The sequence below is a fragment of the Lipotes vexillifer genome, unplaced genomic scaffold (genome assembly GCF_000442215.2).
Source record: "Lipotes vexillifer unplaced genomic scaffold, Lipotes_vexillifer_v1.1 scaffold83, whole genome shotgun sequence".
Taxonomy (NCBI): Eukaryota; Metazoa; Chordata; class Mammalia; order Artiodactyla; family Lipotidae; genus Lipotes; species Lipotes vexillifer.
The window spans coordinates 557100-579437 of NW_006799780.1; the positions used below are offsets into that span (position 1 = coordinate 557100).

Sequence of the window (22338 nt, forward strand, 5' to 3'; positions counted from 1 at the left end):
AAAAGGAAGAGAATGGGTTGGGAAGCTTTCTGGGCAAGAGTCACATGTGCAAAGGCTCTGAGGTAGTAAAGAACATGGAAAAATTAGAGGGATGGCAGTGTGGCCTGCAAGCTGAAAGCCCAGGACAGAGTAGCAGAGGTCAGTGGTGCATCTGGGGAGCTGGCAGGGGCCAGGCTGAGCACAGCCTCATAGCCAGGTTGTCAAATGGGGCTGACCCTGGGACCAATTGGGAAGTGTGAGTTTTAAGCAGGAGAATGACAGGATTAAATGTACAGTTTTGCAAGATTACACTCATTGAAAAGTTGAGAATGGATTAGGTTGCGAGGATTATTGCCGAGGTTAGAGTTAGACGAGAGCTGATGGTAGCCTTGTACTCTGACAATGGAGAGAAATGGGTAATCCCAGAGGTATTTAGAAGTGAGATTTTACAGGATTTGATGGTGGACTAGCCATGAGGATGAGAGAAAAGGAAGCATCACGGATGACCCCCAGGCTCACATACTGGGAACCTGGTGATTTTAATTACGACTGATGCCTCGTATGACTGTCATTCTGTGATGACAAAAGCAGATTCAGATATTTCTACCAAATGCTATTCACACTCTCCCAAGGCGATTCTGAAATGAATGTTGAAGGAGGTATCTAGTATTTATTTGCTTGTTAGCTTGTTATTGTTGTGATCCTGGCCTTGACTTATTATTTTTTTAACATCTTTATTGGAGTATAACTGCTTTACAATGGTGGTTAGTTTCCACTTTATAACAAATTGAATCAGCTATACATATACATATATCCCCATAACCCTTCCCTGTAGCGTCTCCCTCCCACCCTCCCTATCCCACCCCTCTAGGTGGTCACAAAGCACGGAGCTGATCTCCCTGTGCTATGCAGCTGTTTCCTGCTATCTATTTTACATTTGGTAGTGTATATATGTCCATGCCACTCTCTCACTACATCCTAGCTTACCCTTCCCCCTCCCTGTGTCCTCAAGTCCATTCGCAACGTCTGCGTCTTTATTCCTATTCTGCCCCTAGGTTCTTCAGAACCAATTTTTTTTTGATTCCATATATAGGTGTTAGCGTACAGTATTTGTTTTTCTCTTTCTGACTTACTTCACTCTGTATAACAGACTCTAGGTCCATCCACCTCACTACAAATAACTCAATTTCATTTCTTTTTATAGCTGAGTAATATTCCATTGTATATATGTGCCACATCTTCTTTATCCATTCATATGTCCATGGACACTTAGGTTGCTTCAGTGTCCTGGCTATTGTAAATAGGGCTTCAGTGAACATTGTGGTACATGACTCTTTTTGAATTATGGTTTTCTCAGGGTATATGCCCACTAGTGGGGTTGCTGGGTCGTATAGTAGTTCTATTTTTAGTTTTTTAAGGAACCTCCATACGGTTCGCCATAGTGCCTGTATCAATTTACATTCCCACCAACAGTGCAAGAGGGTTCCCTTTTCTCCACACCCTCTCCAGCAGTTATTATTTGTAGATTTTTTGATGATGGCCATTCTAACTGGTGTGAGGTGATACCTCATTATAGTTTTGATTTGCATTTCTCTAATAATTAGTGATGTTGAGCACCCTTTCATGTATTTGTTGGCAATCTGTATATCTTCTTTGGAGAAATGTCTATTTAGGTCTTCTGCCCATTTTTGGATTGGGTTGTTTGTTATTTTGTTATTGAGCTGCATGAACTGCTTGTATATTTTGGAGATTAATCCTTTGTCACTTGCTTCATTTGCAAATATTTTCTCCCATTCTGAGGGTTGTCTCTTCGTCTTGTTTATAGTTTCCTTTGCTGTGCAAAAGCTTTGAAGTTTCATTAGGTCCCATTTGTTTATTTTTGTTTTTATTTCCATTTCTCTAGGAGGTAGGTCAAAAAGGTTCTTGCTGTGATTTATGTCAGAGTGTTCTGCCTATGTTTTCTTATAAGAGTTTTATAGTGTGTGGCCTTACATTTAGGCCTTTAATCCATTTTGAGTTTATTTTTGTGTATGCTGTTAGGGAGTGTTCTAATTTCATTCTTTCACATGTAGCTGTCCAGTTTTCCCAGCACCACTTATTGGAGAGGCTGTCTTTTCTCCGTTGTATATTCTTGCCTCCTTTATCAAAGATGAGGTGAACATACGTGCGTAGGTTTCTCTCTGGGCTTTCTATCCTGTTCCATTGATCTGTATGTCTGTTTTTGTGCCAGTACCATACTGTCTTGATTACTGTAGCTTTGTAGTATGGTCTGAAGTCAGGGAGCCTGATTCCTCCAGCTCCATTTTTCCTTCTCACGATTGCTTTGGCTATTCGGGGTCTTTTGTGTTTCCATACAAATTGTGAAATTTTTTGTTCTAGTTCTGTGAAAAATGCCATTGTTTAGTTTGATGGGGATTGCATTGAATCTGTAGATTGCTTTGGGTACTGTAGTCATTTTCACAATGTTGATTCTTCCAATCCAAGAACATGGTATATCTCTCCATCTGTATTTATCACCTTTAATATCTTTCATCAGTGTCTTATAGTTTTCTGCATAGAGGTTTTTTGTCTCCTTAGGTGGATTTATTCCTAGGTATTTTATTCTTTTTGTTGCAGTAGTAAATGGGAGTGTTTCCTTAATTTATCTTTCAGATTTTTCATCATTAGTGTATAGGAATGCAAGAGATTTCTGTGCATTAATTTTGTATCCTGCTACTTTACCAAATCATTCGTTACCTATAGTGGTTTTCTGGTAGCGTCTTTAGGATTCTCTATGTATAGTATCATGTCATCTGCAAACAGTGACAGCTTTACTTATTCTCTGATTTGGATTTCTTTTATTTTTTTTTCTTCTCTGATTGCTGTGGCTAAAACTTCCAAAACTATGTTGAATATGAGTGGTGAGAGTGGGCAACCTTGTCTTGTTCCTGGTCTTAGTGGAAATGGTTTCTGTTTTTTACCATTGAGAATGATGATGGCTGTGGGTTTGTAATATATGGCCTTTATTATGTTGAGGAAACTTCCCTCTATGCCTACTTTCTCGAGGGTTATCATAAATTGGCGTTGAATTTTGTTGAAAGCTTTTTCTGCATCTGTTGAGATGATCATATGGGTTTTATCCTTCAATTTGTTAGTATGGTGTATCACATTAATTGATTTGCATATATTGAAGAATCCTTGCATTCCTGGGATAAACCCCACTTGATCATGGTGTATGATCCTTTTAATGTGCTGTTGGATTCTGTTTGCTAGTATTTTGTTGAGGATTTTTGCATCTATGTTCATCAGTGATATTGGCCTGTAGTTCTCTTCTTTTGTGAACATCTTTCTCTGGTTTTGGTATCAGGGTGATGGTGGCCTCGTCGAATGAGTTTGGGAGTGTTCCTCCCTCTGCTGTATTTTGGGAGAGTTTGAGAAGGGTAGGTGTTAGCTCTTCTCTAAATGTTTGATAGAATTCGCCTGTGAAGCCATCTGGTTCTGGGCTTTTATTTGCTGGAAGATTTTTGATCACAGTCTCAATTTCATTGCTTTTGATTGGTCTGTTTATATTTTCTATTTCTTCTTGGTTCAGTCTTGAAAGGTTGTGCTTTTCTAAGAATTTGTCCATTTCTTCCAGGTTGTCCATTTTATTGGCATATAGTTGCTTGTAGTAATCTCTCATGATCCTTTGTATTTCTGCAGTGTCTGTTTTTACTTCTGCTTTTTCATCTAATTCTATTGATTTGAGTCTTCTCCCTTTTTTTCTTGATGAGTCTGGCTAATGGTTTATCAATTTTGTTCATCTTCTCAAAGAACCAGCTTTTAGTTTTATTGATCTTTGCTATTGTTTCCTTCATTTCTTTTTCATTTATTTCTGATCTGATCTTTATGGTTTCTTTCCTTATGCTAACTTTAGGGGTTCTTTTGTTCTTGTTTCTCTAATTTCTTTAGGTGTAAGTTTAGGTTGTTTATTTGAGACATTTCTTGTTTCTTGAGGTAGGGTTGTATTGCTATAAACTTCCCTCTTAGAACTGCTTTTGCTGCATCCCATAGGTTTTGGGTCGTCGTGTCTCCATTGTCTTTTGTTTCTAGGTATTTTTTTATTTCCTCAGTGATCTCTTGCTTATTAAGTAGTGTATTGTTTAGCCTCCATGTGTTTGTATTTTTTACATATTTTTTCCCTGCAATTGATATCTAGTCTCATAGTGTTGTGGTCAGAAAAGATACTTGATACGATTTCAATTTTCTTAAATTTACCAAGGCTTGATTTGTGCCCCAGGATATGATCTATCCTAGAGAATGTTCCACGAGCACTTGAGAAGAAAGTGTATTCTGTTGTTTTTGGATGGAATGTCCCATAAATATCTGTTAAGTCCATCTTGTTTAATGTATCATTTGAAGCTTGTGTTTCCTTATTTTCATTTTGGATAATCTGTCCATTGGTGAAAGTGGGGTGTTAAGGTTTCATAGTATGATTGTGTTACTCTTAATTTCCCCTTTTATGGCTGTTAGCATTAGCCTTATTTATTGTGTGCTATGTTGGGTGCATATATATTTACAATTGTTATATCTTCTTCCTGGATCGATCCCTTGATCATCAGGTAGTTCCTTCTTTGTCTCTTGTAATAGTCTTTGTTTTAAAGTCTATTTTGTCTGATATGAGAATTGCTACTCCATTTTTCTTTTTGATTTCCATTTGCATGGAATATCTTTTTCATCCCCTCACTTTCAGTCTGTATGTGTCCCTAGGTCTGAAGTGGGTCTCTTGTAGACAGCATATATACAGGTCTTGTTTTTGTATCCATTCAGCCAGTGTGTGTCTTTTGGTTGGAGCATTTAATCCATTTATCTTTAAGGTAGTTATTGATATGTGTGTTCCTACTACCATTTTCTTAATTGTTTGGGGTTTGTTATTGTAGGTCTTTTCCTTCTCTTGTGTTTCCTGCCTAGAGACATTCCTTTAGCATTTGTTGTAAAGCTGGTTTGGTGGTGCTGAACTCTCTTAACTTTTTTTTTTTTTTTAATGTATCTTTTTCTGCTCTTTTTTTTTTTTTGATTTATTTAATCTATTATTTTTTTTATTTTTGGCTGCGTTGGGTCTTTGTGTGGTGCACGGGCTTCTCACTGAGGTGGCTTCTCTTGTTGCGGAGCACGGGCTCCAGGCACGTGGACTTCAGCAATTGTGGCCTGTGGGCTTCAGTAGTTGTGGCTCACAGGCTCCAGAGCGCAGGCTCAGCAGCCGTGACACACAGGCCCAGTCGCTCCGCAGCATGTGGGATCCTCCCGGACCCGGGCTCGAACGCGTGTCCCCTGCATTGGCAGGCGGACCCCCAACCACTGCGCCACCAGGGAAGTCCCTCTCTTAACTTTTGCTTGTCTGTAAAGGTTTTAATTTCTCCTCGAATCTGAATGAGATCCTTGCTGGGGAGAGTAATCTTGGTTGTAGGTTTTTCCCTTTCATCACTTTAAATATGTCCTGACACTCCCTTCTGGCTTGCAGAGTTTCTGCTGAAAGATCAGCTGTTAACCTTATGGGGATTCCCTTGTATGTTACTTGTTGGGTCATAGGGTAGGCATATGTTTAATTTTGTAAGAAACTACCAGACCTTTCTCATAGTGTCTGTACCACTTTATACACCCTCCAACATGTGAGAGTTCCACTTGTTCCACATACTTGACAGAATTTCTTTTTTAGACATTCTGGTGGATGTGTAAAGAAAATATCATCTTAAAATTCTTTAAGAGGAAAACAATCAAATGACCCTGAAATCACACATACACGCACGTGTACACACACACACCCAGAATTCGTAGTGCTTTTGAGCCAAGCAGAATCAGGTATCTGTACACAAAGCATTTAGCACAAGGACAGTTAACACTTGTGGGAACCTATAGTATTTTAAGGAATTAAAAGATTGGAATTATGATTTTTTTCCCCCCAAAAAACAGGCTGTAAGCTTCCAAGGCCTTGCTAAGAAATTCCAGCTTTGAGCTCTGGCAAGAGTGGCACAGGCAAGGCCAGCAGTATTCACATTGCAGAACCTTAGTGCTAAAGCCTGGGGGACACATGATATCAGAATTCTTAGTCATTACTGTACGCATTTCCATTACAAAAGGGAAAACAAAAACACTACACTCTGGAGAGACTGGCTGACATGTAACCATTGAATTATGATTTCTTTGCTTTAGCATGCATGTGAAAAATCCTATCGATAGCAGAGATTCAGACCCTCCCCAAAATTACAAAGAAAATTGTATTCAGACACATGCCCTTCACTGAACCCAGGGATATTGCCCTCAGACCCCAGTTTAACAAGCTTGCGCCGGGGCTTCCCTTCTGGGGCCTGACTGTAGAGAGCAACGTGACAAAGAGAAGTGGTTTTAGATGGAGAGAGCCGGGTTTGAAATTGGGATCTGCTGCGTGCTGGCTGTGCGGTTCAGACAAGCCCCTCAACTTCTCGAAACCTCAGCTTCTGCATCTGTCAGAAGGAATGACAACCTTTCCTCCTTTCGAGGGTGCTGTAATGACTAGATTGTAAATGTAGAGCTGCTAGCACCGTGCAAACATGGAAGAGATGGCTGCTTTGGTTACAGGAGAAGTGGTTCCTCCTCTCTTCCTGCCCACAGGCCTCTCCTGGCTGCCCACCAGAGAGTGCCAAACTACAGGACCACTCATTCTCTGTATTCCCTCAGTGAGCTTGACTGAGAATTATGAGGAAATAATTTTGGGGTTTTTGTTTTGGTTTTTTTGAGGTACGCGGGCCTCTCACTGCTGTGGCCTCTCCCATTGCGGATGGAGCACAGGCTCCGGACGCACAGGCTCAGCGGCCATGGCTCACGGGCCCAGCCGCTCCGCGGCACGTGGAATCTTCCTGGACCGGGGCGTGAACCCGTGTCCCCTGCATCAACAGGCGGACTCTCAACCACTGCGCCACCAGGGAAGCCCTGAGGAAATGATTTTAATAGAAGCATTCATACCAAGTTATAAATGATGGGTGGGTTTAGCCTTCCAAGAAGAAAATTGTAATTCTAAAAGAATTGTTTTCATTCAAATGAATCTTTGGTTGTAAAAGGAGGTATTTGGGAGAGGCAGGAAGATAACCTGAGTTGGAAGCTTCAGTAAAAACCTAGCACTGCGGGGGTGTGATGGGCAAACTGTCCTCAGGCACTGCTCTTACCACAGAGGATTGTGAAGGGAATTATGACCTGACACAGCCCTGCAGAACCTCTGCGTGCAAAGCAAGTGGTGATTGGTTGTTTGAGGAGTACTTTGAGTTTCTGCTGCTGTCCATAACGAAGAGCCCATCAGAGACAGATGAGCCAATTTAGGGGCACAGGTTTATGGGGATGCAGCGTGCTCAGCTCAGAAATCGCTGAATGCAACATCCTGTGTGGAGAAAGGCCAGAGCCACCTCAGCAGACGGACCCGGTACCTCTCCTCTCCCCTCCTCCCTGTCCCCTGTTCTCCCTTCAGGGGCAGGTGCACATTTCCGTCCCAAAGGCAGGGTTGGACTGTGCATCTACTGGACCTTGGGCTTCATCTAGTTCCATCGAGACTAGATGGAACACAAAGCCTACACTGACCTCCCAGGAGGCCCACAGTTCAATCAGCTGGCCTGCAGAAATCAACGAAAGACAAGAAAGTGGCTTTCTGTGTAATCTGGGGAGCCATGGGACTTTGTTCCTAAAGGAGAGATGTATTGTGATTCAAAGAGAAAAGCTAAGCATTTAAAGATCACTTGCTTTTGAGCTAAAGCTGACTGAGAAAAAGTTGTATTCATTTGGTTATCAGAAATTCATACTGCACTCAGTAGCTTTGTAGCAAATGATCTTTATTTGTAAAGGAAAAACATAAAACAGTTGTTCACAGAAGAAATAAAAAGTTCCCATAGTTACGGGATAAATAAGCCACAGCCCTTAGTCACATATAAGACCAAGATCTCACACAGGCTGGCCGTGTAATTTTTTCTGTAATTATGTGGAATGAACTGTGCAGAATAATTCATACAAAACCCCTGTTTTAACACTTCAGTTTTACATGATTATTTTTCAATGGTTCAGTCAAGCTGGAACATTTTATTGTATCTGAAATATATGGGACTTCTGGCTGTTACAGCTGATGCTGCTAAACCATACTAATCTTCCCCCCATAAACAGTCCTACATACTCATCTGTCTTGTTTTTCAGGTTAACTTATTCCATTCATTCAGTGCTTACAAATGTGTGATGGTTTGAGAAACTGGAAGTAGGTGGATTTAGCAGCAAAGCAGCATGATTATAATCATGATAAAGCTAGGTGTGCCCCAGTAACCGTGTCTTAGTTATAAACACCAGAAATGCAGAACCCCAAAGAAAGCATATTTATTATTTCTAATGTTAATAACTGCACTAAACACTTGACAGATATGTACTGAGCATTAGCACAAAAAAATTGATACTGAGAAAGAACTAGGTGCAAAATTGAATCTAAAGTTCAGACTTTACGAAGAAACATTTAGTAAATTGTCTGTAATTGAAGTGCATTTGAAGAGCTTTTGGGTAAGGTTTTTTAATATCCTAGGCTTAAATTCAGATTGCTTTTATATTACAGGAAAAATGATAACATGTCTGAAATATAAACAGAGTACATATAAAAATCTTAAATTTTGTTTTAAATTTTGGTTTTTTGTCTTTCTGCATTTCTGCAGACTGTCAAAATGAGAACAGCTGACTGGAGATCTAGATGTCTTGCTTAGAAAGTATATCCCTTGGGTATCTCCCTGCTGTCAGGCTCAGGCATTCTATAAGTGTCTGGATGTAACAGAGAATTTGTAGTATTATCAGCTGGTGTCCATCTTTCATCTGTTCATATTATCTGTGCAACTTCTTGTTTTCTTGAATTTTTCAGTTTTTAATGAAATTGTTTGGTTGGAGATGTAACTGATACCATATTTAAAATCTCTTTTTCTTGCTTTACCAAACTTCTGAACAACTTTAGATTCACAAGGTTCATCGTGACTCAGGAGATAATTCTCAAACAGGTGAGAATACTTCAATTTCGCTCTTACATACTCAGGCGGAATTTGTGGGTTCAAGTCTAGGAATCACTCTGAAGAAGTCTGGATTGACAGTCACCACCCCAGAACTTGGATTGCTGATATCTGAGTGCTGATACTGAAAGGTCTGAGAGCGAGGTTAAAAGCAGGATCCCTTAAAAAGCTTTGAATCTTCATTCATGGCACCCTTTTCTACTGAATGCCTTCTTCATCCTGGTTTCTTTTGCTGACTAGAAACCATGGAGCGCAAGATAAACTCAAAATAGAGAGGGGCCCGAAAGTCCAGGGGACACACATTATTATACCATAGTTAGTCTTCCCTTTCTTTGCAGCAGTCAGTGACTACATACAATTAGAAAATGTGAATGGGCCCTCGCCAGGCAGTCAGGAGCAGCAAATCACCATTTCAGCTGCCCACATCCTCTCATCATACCTTGAGCAAGACTCTCACTGTCTGACTCTTGGTTTCCTCTGCCATAAAAAGAGGAGGCCGAACCGAATGACTTCTACATTTGAAAGGTCTAGAATTCTTTGATCATTAGAGGGGAAAATCAGTCTGCTACCAAAGATTTAAAATTCTCGTTCCTGCACACACACCACACATTCTCTCCCTTGTTGGTGGCTTTCCCAGCCACTGAGGCATAAAATTGGACCCTGGGCTACTTACTTTAGTGCCTTTCCTGGATTCTAATATGGACCATATTTTCACCTACTCAGAAAGATTTCACTTGATCTTTGTGAGCTTCAGTTTCTTCATTTGTAAAATGAATTAACAATGCCTATGAGAATTAAAGGGGAAAATGTATATAATGTCTAGCAGTACCTGGCGTTTAACTGTTTGGTATCCTTCTCCCCTTCCCTCCACACTTGTTTCTCTGTCTCTCTCTTTCACAGATGTTTTAGTTTATTTCTTTAACCCAGTGAGAGTATTATTTTAACTTACTTAAGAGCCTCTGAGTGTCAAAAGCTGTTATAAGCATTTTCGTATCCTTCACAGTGCCCAGTATTGCCTTGCACATAATAGACACTCAATAAATATAAAACACTGATTAACGGAAACCCTCCCATCTTGGAAAGCATAAGTTCCACCATTTATTAACTCTTGGACCTTAAGCTACCCACATAATCTCTCCAAGTTTAAATTTCCTCATCAGTAAAATGGGGATTGCACTATGTAGCTTTCAGAATTGTAATGATTATGTAAGATAATTATACTTAAAATAAATAGTAAAGCACAATGTCTGGTGCATAGTAGGTACTCAGTAAGTGGTAGCTATTTTTTTTTTAATTGACGACACTGTATGCTTTTTTGCCACTGAGTACAGCTATTTGAATCTCTCTTACGCTTCTTTTCTCTGGTTTTAAAGTTCATTCCACAACAACTTTTGAGAGAATGAATAAATGAATTCTTTGATTTAAATGGCCTTTATTGAATAAATAATTTCTCCAAACTTTTAGTCTTTTCTATTGCTATAGATTTTCTTAATTTTAGCTGAGATAAAAGTCAGAAAGAATAAGCATTATCCATCTTTGAATAATTATTTCTAGTGAATGATTTAGAATTCAACCAGCCAGCCTGGGCTATAGCCTCCCTAGTTTAGTTTTATTTGGAAACTACATTTTGAGGAATTCTTGTGCTCTTTAATCCTGAATTTGATCTTAAATATTTAATAAGTTGGACTTAATTTGTTATCTGGTAAACAACTGTTAGGAATGTGTAAGATTATTACATTCCTAAATGTAATAGGCTAAATCCAATGTCTTGCAAGTGACCACTATTAGTTCCTCAGGGTTTGAAAGATGTAATATGATCTTAACAGTATAATTCTATAGGTATCTTATAAAAAAATACTGAAACTCAAATCCAAGGCTAAGAAAATTATTAAGGCAGGGTCTGAAAGAAAATTAGGCAAAGAGGTAGTAAAATAGTTTGTTAGGTGATTTAAGACAAGGTCTTATGGCTGTCTATGTTGTTCAGATTAACTTTATAATAGTTCTGCCTTCCACTTTATGCTGTATAAATATAATTCAAGTTTCGTTACTGATTTAACCTTTTTAAAATTGAATCAGATGTTTAATGACATTAAAGTAAATGGTTAAAAAGGTGATCTAGAGAAATATCTGACATATTATAAAGTGATAGCAAGTAGTAGAATAATATTATAACATGATCCCACGTTTGCTTAAAAAGAAGGTATACGTGCAGATGAACAAATGTAATTAATAAAAATAGGCAAACATGAACTTTATATTTACTATGTAGCAGGCACTGTTCTAAGTGTTATCTATGAATTAACTTGTTTACATCTCACAACAGCCTATGAATGAGATGCTATAACTATCCCCACTTTGCAGGTGTGGATACTGAGACACAGAGAAGGAACTTTCCCAAAGTTACACAGCTATTAGATGGCATAGTGGAGATTGGAGTTTTGGCAATTTGGCTCTGGAACTGGTTCTCTTAATTACTATGCTCTCTTGTACTTTTTTTTGGTGTCAGTAGACAATTCTTTAAAAAGCATTGCATCTTTTTTTCTTTCTTGGAATATGACCATTTATCAGTGTCTAAGAAAAGCATCCCCCTGCTGAAACCTGCACATCTGCCTCCTTTCTGCACAGTGAGGAGAAATTCTGTGTTATGGTTAAGTTTCTCTCCTTGCCCATGGGTTACTCCTACAAGAAGCAAATGCCCTGAAAATGCATTTTTCTGAAGCCACCTCTGCTGCCCTGACATTTTTATCCTTTGGTCCTCACTGGTAGCATGCACCGTTTGATTAGATCTCACATTAATGTGACAGCACATTTTGAGCATTAAATTCAAAGTCTGCAAAGACTTACACAGATTTTTTAAGTGTTTTTTTTTTTCCCCCCTCAGAAAACAAGGACAAAAGTGAGAGTTAAATTGTTAGAATTTGTTCGGATTAGAAAACTGCTTTTTCTTCTCTTCATTCCTGGGATCAACAGTCTGCATCATTTGATGAAATCATATCCTCAGGAGAACCTAGAAAACCATCAAGAGGTCTTTTACAGAGGGACCTAAAATTGGTCCAAATCAGTTTCTCAAACTCTACTCTCTGTGAATTTGACTAGTATTTTATTTCCTCAAATATCCCCATAAAAGCCTTCCCCACCCACTGAAATATATTGTCCTTCATGTCAAAATGAACCCCTCAAAATTTCCCCCAAGTTTTTTTTTTTTTTTTGGCCGTACGCGGGCCTCTTCACTGTTGTGGCCTCTCCCGTTGAGGAGCACAGGCTCCGGACGCACAGGCTCAGCGGCCATGGCTCACAGGCCCAGCCACTCTGCGGCATGTGGGATCTTCCCAGACTGGGGCACGAACCCCTGTGCCCTGCATCGGCAGGCGGACTCTCAACCACTGTGCCACCAGGGAAGCCCTCCCCCAAGTTTTAATGTTTACTTTCAAGAAGATATTTATTAATGGAACTAAGTAACCCTTAATAATAAGCTCCATTACAATGTAATGTGGTACCACAAGGAAAAGATGTCATTTTACAATTAATATGACTGATAATCCTGTGTGTGTTGATGATTTGAAGAGACAGTGGCTCACTATTTCTTAAAAATATTTTACAGTGCTTAAAAAGTAACCTTGTTTTCTTTGGAGAATGAGGGAAAAAATATGTCCAAACTTTGCCTGTGAATAAGCTTGAAAACTAATCACTCTCCATTACTAATCTGAAATCCTCAGAGTCTCATTCATTCAGACACAAGAACAGGAGGAAAGAGTCCATTGATGTGAAATCAATATCATCTCGAGGCAGTGATGGTAAGTTTTTCACATTTCCTTGACTCTAAAGTGTAGAAAATGACACAGGAATCTATTTAAGAATTCCTGAGCATATAAACAAAACCCCAAGGAATAGGATTACAACTAAACTGGCTTTTTTCCTGTAGATGGAAAAAACTTTAGGCCTTTTTATTCTTTTTTTTACTTTTTATAGTCTTTGCCTTCTCTGTGAAATGACTCCATGCTTGTTCCTTTATGGCCTAACGTGTGTTAGGCCACATAACCACTAGAGCAGCTCAGTTTCAATAGCTAGGTCACTCTTAGCTGCTATCCTTCAGGTCACAATGGGAAACCTGAGCCTGAGGGAAGTGGTTGAACTAGCAAGGACCAAAGACTCTAGGGATAAGATGTATAATTCATAGAGGAAGATGGATAGACCACAAGGCATGCAAGGGATTGGGACCAAGAACGTGAAGGAAGAAAATGGACTGAAATTTATCCCGATGGGCTGAGGGTGTAGATAGATGAAGAGGGTATCCATTTTAGAGGATAATGGATGAGGGCATTTCAGCTGGATTAGTTCAGTTTTCAGAATAGAGTTTGAGATGGGATCATCCATTATCTCTCCAAAGCATGGGAGAAGTGAAGGCTGAAGAGTATAGAAGGGCAGCAATGGTGGCTGCTCTGGCCGTGGAGATGGCTACAAAGATGGCTGACCGGCAGGCAGGCTCTGCTGACATCGGCTACATTAAGTCATCAGATCTATAACGTGCGAGTTCTGTTCCCTCCTGCCTGCCTCTCAGGGAGGGGTAGGAAGATCTGATGAGAACAATGCTTTTAAAATAAAGCTTCTACCTTTTGGATTTTGAACCACATGTAAAGATAGGACATTTTAGATGGAGAGAATAATGGGTGAAGGAATTTCAACGGGATTAGCTCAGTTTTTACAGATGAGAGCTAGACCCACCGTGGGCTCCTGGTGCTAAGAACCTAAAGTCTTAGGAGTGCCTGGCCCTAACTCAGAATGAGAGGGGCTCATTCTTCTGCCCACCCCACCCTGGCCACGGATCGTGCCTCCCCTCCTACACTGCAGTCATCCAGTTACCCGGCCTGTGGCTGAGGACTGAAAGTGACGGAACTGCCCAAGTTGGTCTTTTAGTGACTTACGGGAAAGTAACTCCTGGGGGATCATTAGGCTGTTGGGATGAGGCCTCCGGATCCCATCACGCTTCTCTGAAATCCCCCTGTGGACCTGAGACTCATAAAGCCTTCCTGTCATCAATGTTCCAGGCCATACCACCCTTTCCAGTCCCTGGCAAGTAGTGGCTGAGCTCTCAGCCTTTTAGGACTAAGAGATGGGTGAATTCATTGCTTTATGGGGAGCAGTGGAGGACAGTAGTCCTGTGGGAATCAGGCCCCCAAGTCCGTGCAGGGTTCCTTTGCTGCACTTAAGCGCAGCTGAGCCACCAGAACCAGATACAACTTTCTTGACTTCTCTCCAGCACCAAGCCTACAGAATCGTCGCTATCCATCCATGGCAAGGATCCATTCCATGACCATCGAGGCTCCCATCACAAAGGTGAGTAGCAGCTGCTGCCCCTACTCTGCAATCAGGGCCACTGAACACTAGGCTATATTCTGGAGATAAAGTGATGAATGGCATACTATTACCTATATCATGGAGTTTACAGTCTAGTAAAGGAAACAGACATTAAACAAATAAACACATAATAAATACGTAGTTATAAATTGCAATAACTGCCATAAAGGAAAACAACAGGTTTCTATGAGGGAAAATTAGGTTAGGGCCCTAGTCTGGTTGGGTGAGAGGGCTGGTCAGGGAGGGTCTCTCTGTAGAGGAAGTAATGTTTGAAGTGGGACCTGAAGGATACAAAGATGTTAGGAGAAGAGGATTCTAGGCAGCAGGCACAGCAAGGCATGAGCACTGAGGTGGGAAAAGGAGGGAATGGAGCAAATGAGGACCTGAAAGAACGTCAGGTGTGACTGGAGCTTGGAGAGCAGAGGGGACACGGAGTTGTGCCGGGCTCAGTTCATTCTGGCCAACAGAGCTGTAATAAGTTTATATTTTAGTTCATGTGCAACGGAAACCACTGAAGAGTTTAAAGTGGGGGACTGACATGACCAGATAACGTTTATTGAAAATAACACCAAGCTGCCATGCAGAGAATGGACTGGAGATGGCAAGAGTGAAAGAGAAGAGGACAGTTAGGGACCTTTTCCAGAATTCTAAGCAAGAAATTGTGTCAGCTGTGCTAGAATTACAGCAGTGGAGGTGGAGAGAAATGAGTAGGTCAGGAAATATTTGGGGGTAAATTCAGTTCGTCCTGATGATGAATTATACTGTCAGGTAGGGAGAGAATTGAGGGAAAGTGATATGTCAACCGGGGCCTCCCAGGGTTTTGGTGTGAGCACAAGATTAATAGAAGTGTTTTTTTCACGGCAGTGTAGAAACCAGAGGAGTACAGCTCTCGTCTTTCATTTTCTGTTAGGTTTACTTGCTTGCTTTGGGAAGAGGAGAGCAAGGTGTGAGTTTAGTTTTGGATGTGTAAGTAAGATATTCCAATAGATATGTCAAGCAGGCAACTGAATATATAAATCTGAAAGTCAAAAAGGAGTTCAGGGCTGGGATATAAATTTGAGAGTCCTGGGCATGTGGATCGTATGTGTCCAAAGTTATAGAAATGAAAGAGCTCATCTCTGAAAGGCCTGTGGAGTGAGAGGAAGGCCCAGCACTAGTCTCTGAGGAGCTGCAACCTGTAGAAGAGCTAAAGGAGAAGGATCAGCAAAGGAGCCTGAGAAAATGTAGTCCCTGAAGTAAGAGAAACACCGGCATAGGGTGGGATGAGAAGCATGCTTCAGTATAAAGAGGGTGGTGCCGTGAAAGCGCTGCTCATTTTGAACAGTAAGATGTGTTATCATCTGATTTATTTTGGATTCTAGGCGCATGAGTGAGTTTTGAGAAGAAGAATCCTAATGTCCTCAAATTGATTCTTTCTCTCTCTTTACTTCCTTAGGTTATAAATATAATCAATGCAGCCCAAGAAAACAGTCCTGTCACAGTAGCAGAAGCCTTGGACAGAGTTTTAGAAATTCTACGGACCACAGAACTGTACTCCCCTCAGCTGGGTACCAAAGATGAAGATCCCCACACCAGTGATCTCGTGGGAGGCCTGATGACTGTGAGTGATGAGGAAAAACCAGAAATGCAGGACAATGTTAAGTGCACTCCAGAGAACATATAACATGTAACATATAAACTGTCACCTTTAGGTGTAGAAATACCTGCTGTATGGGCTAACATGAGCATAACCAGAAGCAGTTGCAGGAGCACAAATGACTAATTTGTCCTCTGAATTTGTACTACAGGAAGGAGTAAATAGACAGTTGATTGAAGGCTAAATATCACAATGGAGCCCTTTTCTACTTCTTCCCCTTGACCTGGTGTAGCACTCCACTGAGGGTTATGGCTAGGCTTCCTTGGACCTCAGGTTCTTTATATAATGAAAGCGTTGGTACTTAGATGACGGCACTGGTTTCCAAAATCTTAGCTGTAGAATTCTTTCTTTAAATAAAACCTTTATAATAGAGTTCCCTTTATAATCAATAAAAGCAGAGTGGAGCTGCCGTGACTCAGTATGGGGAGGGGAGGAGGAGCCGCCCCCTGCCGGCACTCCAATACCACCATTTGTAACCACTAAAAGTAGCTTATTTCTAAGGAGTCCTCCTGTGCTAGTGTTTTTGCTGTGATCTACTTGGCTGTAATCATAATCTATCAGCAAGTGAAGAAAAATGAGAAAATTCAAATTATTCATTTGTGCTCCCTATTGGAGACTGAAGCTGGAAGAATTCTTTGGGAGAAAAACAAAGTCCAAGAGTCATCGAAGAGTTTTACTTTGAAGTTTTCTGTCTAGTCCTGCCACCAAATGCTGAGTGTTGACTGGCTTTCGGGTCCATCCTCCTTGTTCCTACTAAAGGTTTCTGGTGAGCCTGTAATTTGAGTGACCTCCTGATCCTTTTGAGCCCCTCGGCTGGCCTTGGTTGCCCCATCCCAATGCAGTGTAGACTTTAGTTCTAAAGAACACTGGCAAGGTGTGTTTGTGTGTTTGCCATCTGCAGCCAACGTGAATGGACTTAGAGATCATCATACTAAGTGAAGTAAGTCAGACAGAGAAAGACAAATACATCACTTATATATGGAATCTTAAAAAGTGATACAGATGAACTTATTTACAAAACAAAAGTAGACTCACAGACATAGAAAACAAACTTACGGTTACCAAAGGGGAAATGTTGGGGGGAGGGTGGATAAATTAGGAGTTTGGGATTAACAGATATACACTACTATATATAAAATAGATAAACAACAAGAACCTACTGTATAGCACAGGGAACTATATTCAATATCTTGTAATAATGGAAAAGAATCTGAAAAGGTGTATGTGTGTGTGTGTGTGTGTGTGTGTGTGTGTGTGTGTGTGTGTGTATATATATATATATTTATATATAAAATCTCCAAATCACTTTGTACCTGTAACTAACACAACATTGTAAATCAACAATACTGCAATTAAAAAAAAAAAATAGAACACTGCCAAGGGTCTGTCAGGAGGCTGGCCACTGCAGAGCTGCAGAACCATTGTGGTTCCTAGAACAAGTTATCTGCCCTCCTTTCCCCTGCTGCCATACCATGTTGGGCTTCCCCTCCAGGTAATGCTGTGAGGAACCAGTACAAGTTCCACCTGTTTTATGTAGCATTAGGGAAGAGAAGAAAGAAAGATTAAGAACAGAGGAGTTCCTTGTGATACCTGCCTTAGAGGCAGGACAGTTATGGCCATTGTTACTTATCAATTTATCCAGTTTTGACAATTAAGCTCTTGGCCTAAAGATCCAGAGAGTGACTTCAGGAGAGCCCTTCATTAATACTTTAAACCTTAGCACATACTTTCTGAGGATGACAAATAAGCAATTACAAATGGCTTTTAAGCAGAGGTCTAAATAATTAGGTACTCAGGGGTAGAAGGTAGAGGGCAGGAAAATGAGATGCAAGAACAGCTGGGGACTAAAGTTCACGAGCCTACTAAATGGCAGAACTCCCTTATGCTGGCCTTCCAAAGACCTCAAATCCAGAAACTTCCTTTAAAGGCTAACAGTGAAGCTCATGTTATAAGACAGAAACTACAGCTGGAAAAGAGTTAATTTAGATGTTAGTCAAAAATTAGCCCAACCTTTTAAAGGTTTTACATTAAATCATCCCCCAGATGTGGCCCATGGCTTTGGCTCCCCAGGACGCAAATCTAAGAGCACAAGAATAACACAGTCCTTGTGAGGGTAATTGGGGTCCTTTCAAATTAACATGCACCCGAAGCAAGATCACTTCTGTGATTTCATTATGTGGCTTCAATATGCAACAAGAGAAAGATGGCATGAGAACAGAGCTAACTCACAGCTCAGGTGTGAGACCCGAATGCAGTCATAGCCACTTAATTCTCAATTCTCCGTCTCCTGGGGCTAACAGCCTTGGAAAGGAGAGTATCCACTGTTTTGTAGCCATTGTTCTCGCTTGATTTTGAGCTTCAACTTGGAGTTCCAGATTGACTGGGTTATTCAGGATTCAAATCTCTTTGGCTAATAAAAGAAATGAGAGAGTAATGATAATGGCATATAAAGCATGCTTCTCATAGCATCTTTCTTTATTCCAGGATGGCTTGAGAAGGTTGTCAGGAAACGAGTATGTGTTCACTAAGAGTAAGTTGTCCTCTATCCACTTGTTACTGATAACCTGTCTCTGGCCTTTTGTCTCCCTCAGTGTTGTGATTATTGTTTGGGAAGGGCCTTGGTGATACTTCCTATTCGTCTCATTGGAGTTTAAGCATCTCTATGGTCTACATTTGAAAGCAGGTCTCCTAATATAAATTACTTCTCTGAGCGCTGTCAGAATAAGAATTGCAAATCTCTCTATATTTAAACAGTTAAACTGAATTATTTTTCTATTGGGGGGTCCTGAAGTTTAATAATGTAAGAGAACCCTGAAGGGAAAATCTTCTTACCCCTGGAAGTTCAAGACTTTCTTTCTAGCAGCAACCATGAAGATGACAAATGCTCAGCAGCACTCAAGATTCCACAATTACCCACCCTTCCTGCCCCGTCTGTTTGCTCAGATGTGCCCCAGAGTCACAGTCACCTTGGGATGCCAGTGACCATCAACGATGTCCCCCCTTCTATCGCTCAATTACTTGATAATGAGGAAAGCTGGGAGTTCAACATCTTTGAATTGGAAGCTGTGACACACAAAAGGTATGTGGCTTCTCTGGCTATAGGCAGAGGGAGGATTGATGGGACACACTCAAGACTTTCACATCTGGAAACTTTGAGGGAGATGTGAGTCCTTGCTACAAGTGACCTCCCAGGTTCTGGTTTTCATGCCATGCTGGAGGAGTGTCAAATGCGCAGAGAGACTGTGGCCCCTTGAGTGAGCTCCTTTATGGAGAAGAGAGTATTAGCGGGTAAGATGTAGGATCAGCCTGGTGATAATGAAGAAATACTGAGTGTCTTCTTCAGATCTACCCAGGTCATTCCTTTGTGCCAGTGAGCCAAGAGTTCTAAGTATTCTCAGCCCCAAACTTGTTGAAGTCCCACCTTACAAAATGAGTTTGAGAGCACTGTAGACTTTTCTTTTGATCCATCCTATAGGCAGGGGAAAGATTAGATAACACAGAAAGTCCTCTTCTATTACAGAAGTCCATTTTCTTCCAGGGGTGTTGGATATGAATGATAACTATAAATAAGTAACTTAATTCTAAATGACATGACTTTGCTGAACCCACACAAGCCATTCCTTTTGTCCTTAAGCTCAGTAACTTCTTCAGGGGACACGGGAAGTGCAAAGCTTATGTGGAAGCAGAGACGGAGAGGGACTGTCAGGGACCTCTCTCTTGGTTGTTAGAGCCACTGAAGGGCGGATGACTTAAGACAGTCTAGAAGTCCTTTGGATTAACCACCACAAGGCACCTAGTTTTAAAGAAGTGGCTGGTGAGGAGGAGATGCTGTATCACCTTCTGATTTGGAGACGACGTATTTTTATACCCCTGTGCCTACGAAGCATCAGGAAAGAAATGACTCAATTTCCCAGTAGCTTCAAAGAAAGCAGCTTCTGGAGCAGTGAATAGAGTGAATCAGAGGTTTTTTTCCCCTGTTTTCCAGGCCATTGGTTTACCTGGGCTTAAAAGTCTTTTCCCGGTTTGGAGTATGTGAATTTTTACACTGTTCTGAAACAACCCTTCGGGCCTGGCTCCAAGTGATTGAATCCAACTACCACTCCTCCAACGCTTACCACAACTCCACTCATGCCGCTGATGTCCTGCACGCCACTGCCTTCTTCCTCGGAAAAGAAAGAGTGAAGGTAGAATTTTGATATCACAATCTAGTTACCTGAATAGATTTTAGAGATCTAAGAACTCAATCTTAATAAATATGTTAGGCAAACAACTATTTTGGAACCAATTTTGACAGTTTTTTTGAGCTACCAAACTGACTGGTCCTTTTGGTGTTGTAAACGCATGGCATTTTCTCCTAGCCCTCCCTTCCCACAAATGCTTAAAATAATAATTTATGCCACTGTAGAGACTCTTTTATATGTCTGGCTGATCCATGAACCCATTCTCCAAATGTTCACTAGGAGCTCTTTGTGATACTGGGTTAGAGGACAGAACTTAATTAGTATAAATGTTTACCAGGTCTGGAGGTTAAATTTTAGGATCAGAATTTTGTCATTGGTATATTACAATCCAGACAGTAGTGAGCCATTCAGCATCCTACTGATTTACATACATATATATGTGTGTTTTGTGTAGGTATGAATGTGTATATCTGTATATTAATGACTTGTATAATTCTGCAAGAGTTCCAAGTTCCTTAGTCTTAGAAGTCAATACTGTCATTTACAGGTGCTGATTTGTAGGGCAGTCCTATGTATACCCCACGTATAGCTGGCAAAAGATCCCCATCTCCCCTCTTCCCCAACTACCATCACTTTCACAGTGAAGCTTGTAATTCCTTGGCTACAATTAGAAGTGAAGCTTAGAATATAGATACCCTTGGGACAAGTGCTGTATAGAGACAGGTTCACATCTATCTGCAAATGCTTAACATTCAATCATTTTCTGACTTAGTCTTAAGACCCTAGGTACTTAAGGAGACAAGTGGTAGTGGGATAGGTAGACAGAGCAGAAATGGCACCAAAATGGGGAGGGGGAATGTTCCCTTCTCAGTTTTGCCAAAGACTGATCCTGGCATTTACTTTCATCAGCAAGAAAGCAGAGTGTCATTCAAGAATGATGGTTTGGGCTTTCCTGGTGGCGCAGTGGTTGAGAGTCCGCCTGCCGATGCAGGGGACACGGGTTCGTGCCCCGGTCTGGGAAGACCCCCCATGCCACGGAGCGGCTGGGCCCGTGAGCCATGGCCGCTGAGCCTGCACGTCCGGAGCCTGTGTTCCACAGCGGGAGAGGCCACAACAGTGAGAGGCCTGCGTACCACAAAAAAAAAAAAAAAAAAAAAGGATGGTTTTGAAGATTTTTATCTCCTACTTTTAAAAAAGGTGATATCACAGGGGATAACAGCCTATGTTTCTATAGTGCTTTTCTTTGAGGGGCTAAGATACTTCCAGATTCCTACTCCAGGTTCACATTCCTCCATTTTACATTACATGAGATATTATACAGCTTAGGCTGCACACTGCCAAATGAGGACAGGACCTGGGCGTTAACGCTGAGACCAAAGTGACCTATAGGCATTGCAGCCTTGAGTTAAAGATGAACCCCACTTAAGCAGAAGCACTCTAGAAAAATACAGATTAAATGCTTGATAAATTATGGAATGCGTAGTCACTTTATTATCTCCTTTCCTCTCCCTCCCCTAAAATAAGAAATTTTCTTTAAATTGTTTGTTCTGCTAGCACATTCAGAGTCTGATTGAATTCTCAAATAGCAATACAAACAAGTCTAAGACTAGATACAATATGCTTATAATCCAAAAGACATTTTCTGAGAGGCCAAAGAATCAGAAAATTTAGAGCTGCAAAGAACCCTGGAGAATTGGGCTGGAAGGGACTCCTGAGGTCAGAGGTTTTAAGCAGCCCAAGATCACTGGTTAGTCCACCATGAGGCGCTTCGAGTGGGATTTATTCCTGAGGTGTCTTTCACCAGACCTGCTGCCACTGACAAAGAGAGTCAGAAAAATGTTTTTACCAAATATCCATGTCATCTTTCACCCGTAATTTCTTTATAAAGCTAAAATTCTTAATGTCACTATGGCATAGCTCCACATCCTCAACCCAGCCATATAGATAACATGTCCAGAGCTGACATTCCCCTTCAATTTGTTGCACACCCTATCCCCTTCCCACTCTTACCAGTTCCCAAGAACCACTGCAAGTGGAGAGATCAGGGTAGCCAGAATTCTTTTGTTATTCTCTGAGTGAGTGACTATTTGTCCTAGAAAAGGAACTGTTTGAAAGGCTAATCTAGAATGGAGTCCATTCTGGCCATTCTGCTTCAGTGTGATCCAAATCTATTCCTGCT

At 40.9% G+C, this 22338-nt stretch overlaps 1 protein-coding gene across 5 annotated transcripts in view; it reads left to right on the forward strand.

Moving 5' to 3' along the window:
* PDE8B (phosphodiesterase 8B) overlaps positions 1 to 22338 on the forward strand; it is a 260688-nt gene that overhangs the window by 219244 nt on the left and 19106 nt on the right. For 4 of the 5 annotated variants that reach the window (XM_007471952.1, XM_007471951.1, XM_007471953.1 and 1 more), the window contains 7 exons: positions 8936 to 8978; positions 12704 to 12781; positions 14245 to 14321; positions 15778 to 15942; positions 18463 to 18508; positions 18922 to 19057; positions 19964 to 20162. In XM_007471952.1, coding sequence (XP_007472014.1) covers positions 8936 to 8978; positions 12704 to 12781; positions 14245 to 14321; positions 15778 to 15942; positions 18463 to 18508; positions 18922 to 19057; positions 19964 to 20162 — 744 coding nt within the window. The remainder of the gene's footprint in view (positions 1 to 8935; positions 8979 to 12703; positions 12782 to 14244; positions 14322 to 15777; positions 15943 to 18462; positions 18509 to 18921; positions 19058 to 19963; positions 20163 to 22338) is intronic. The other variant, XM_007471954.1, reaches the window with a different exon arrangement.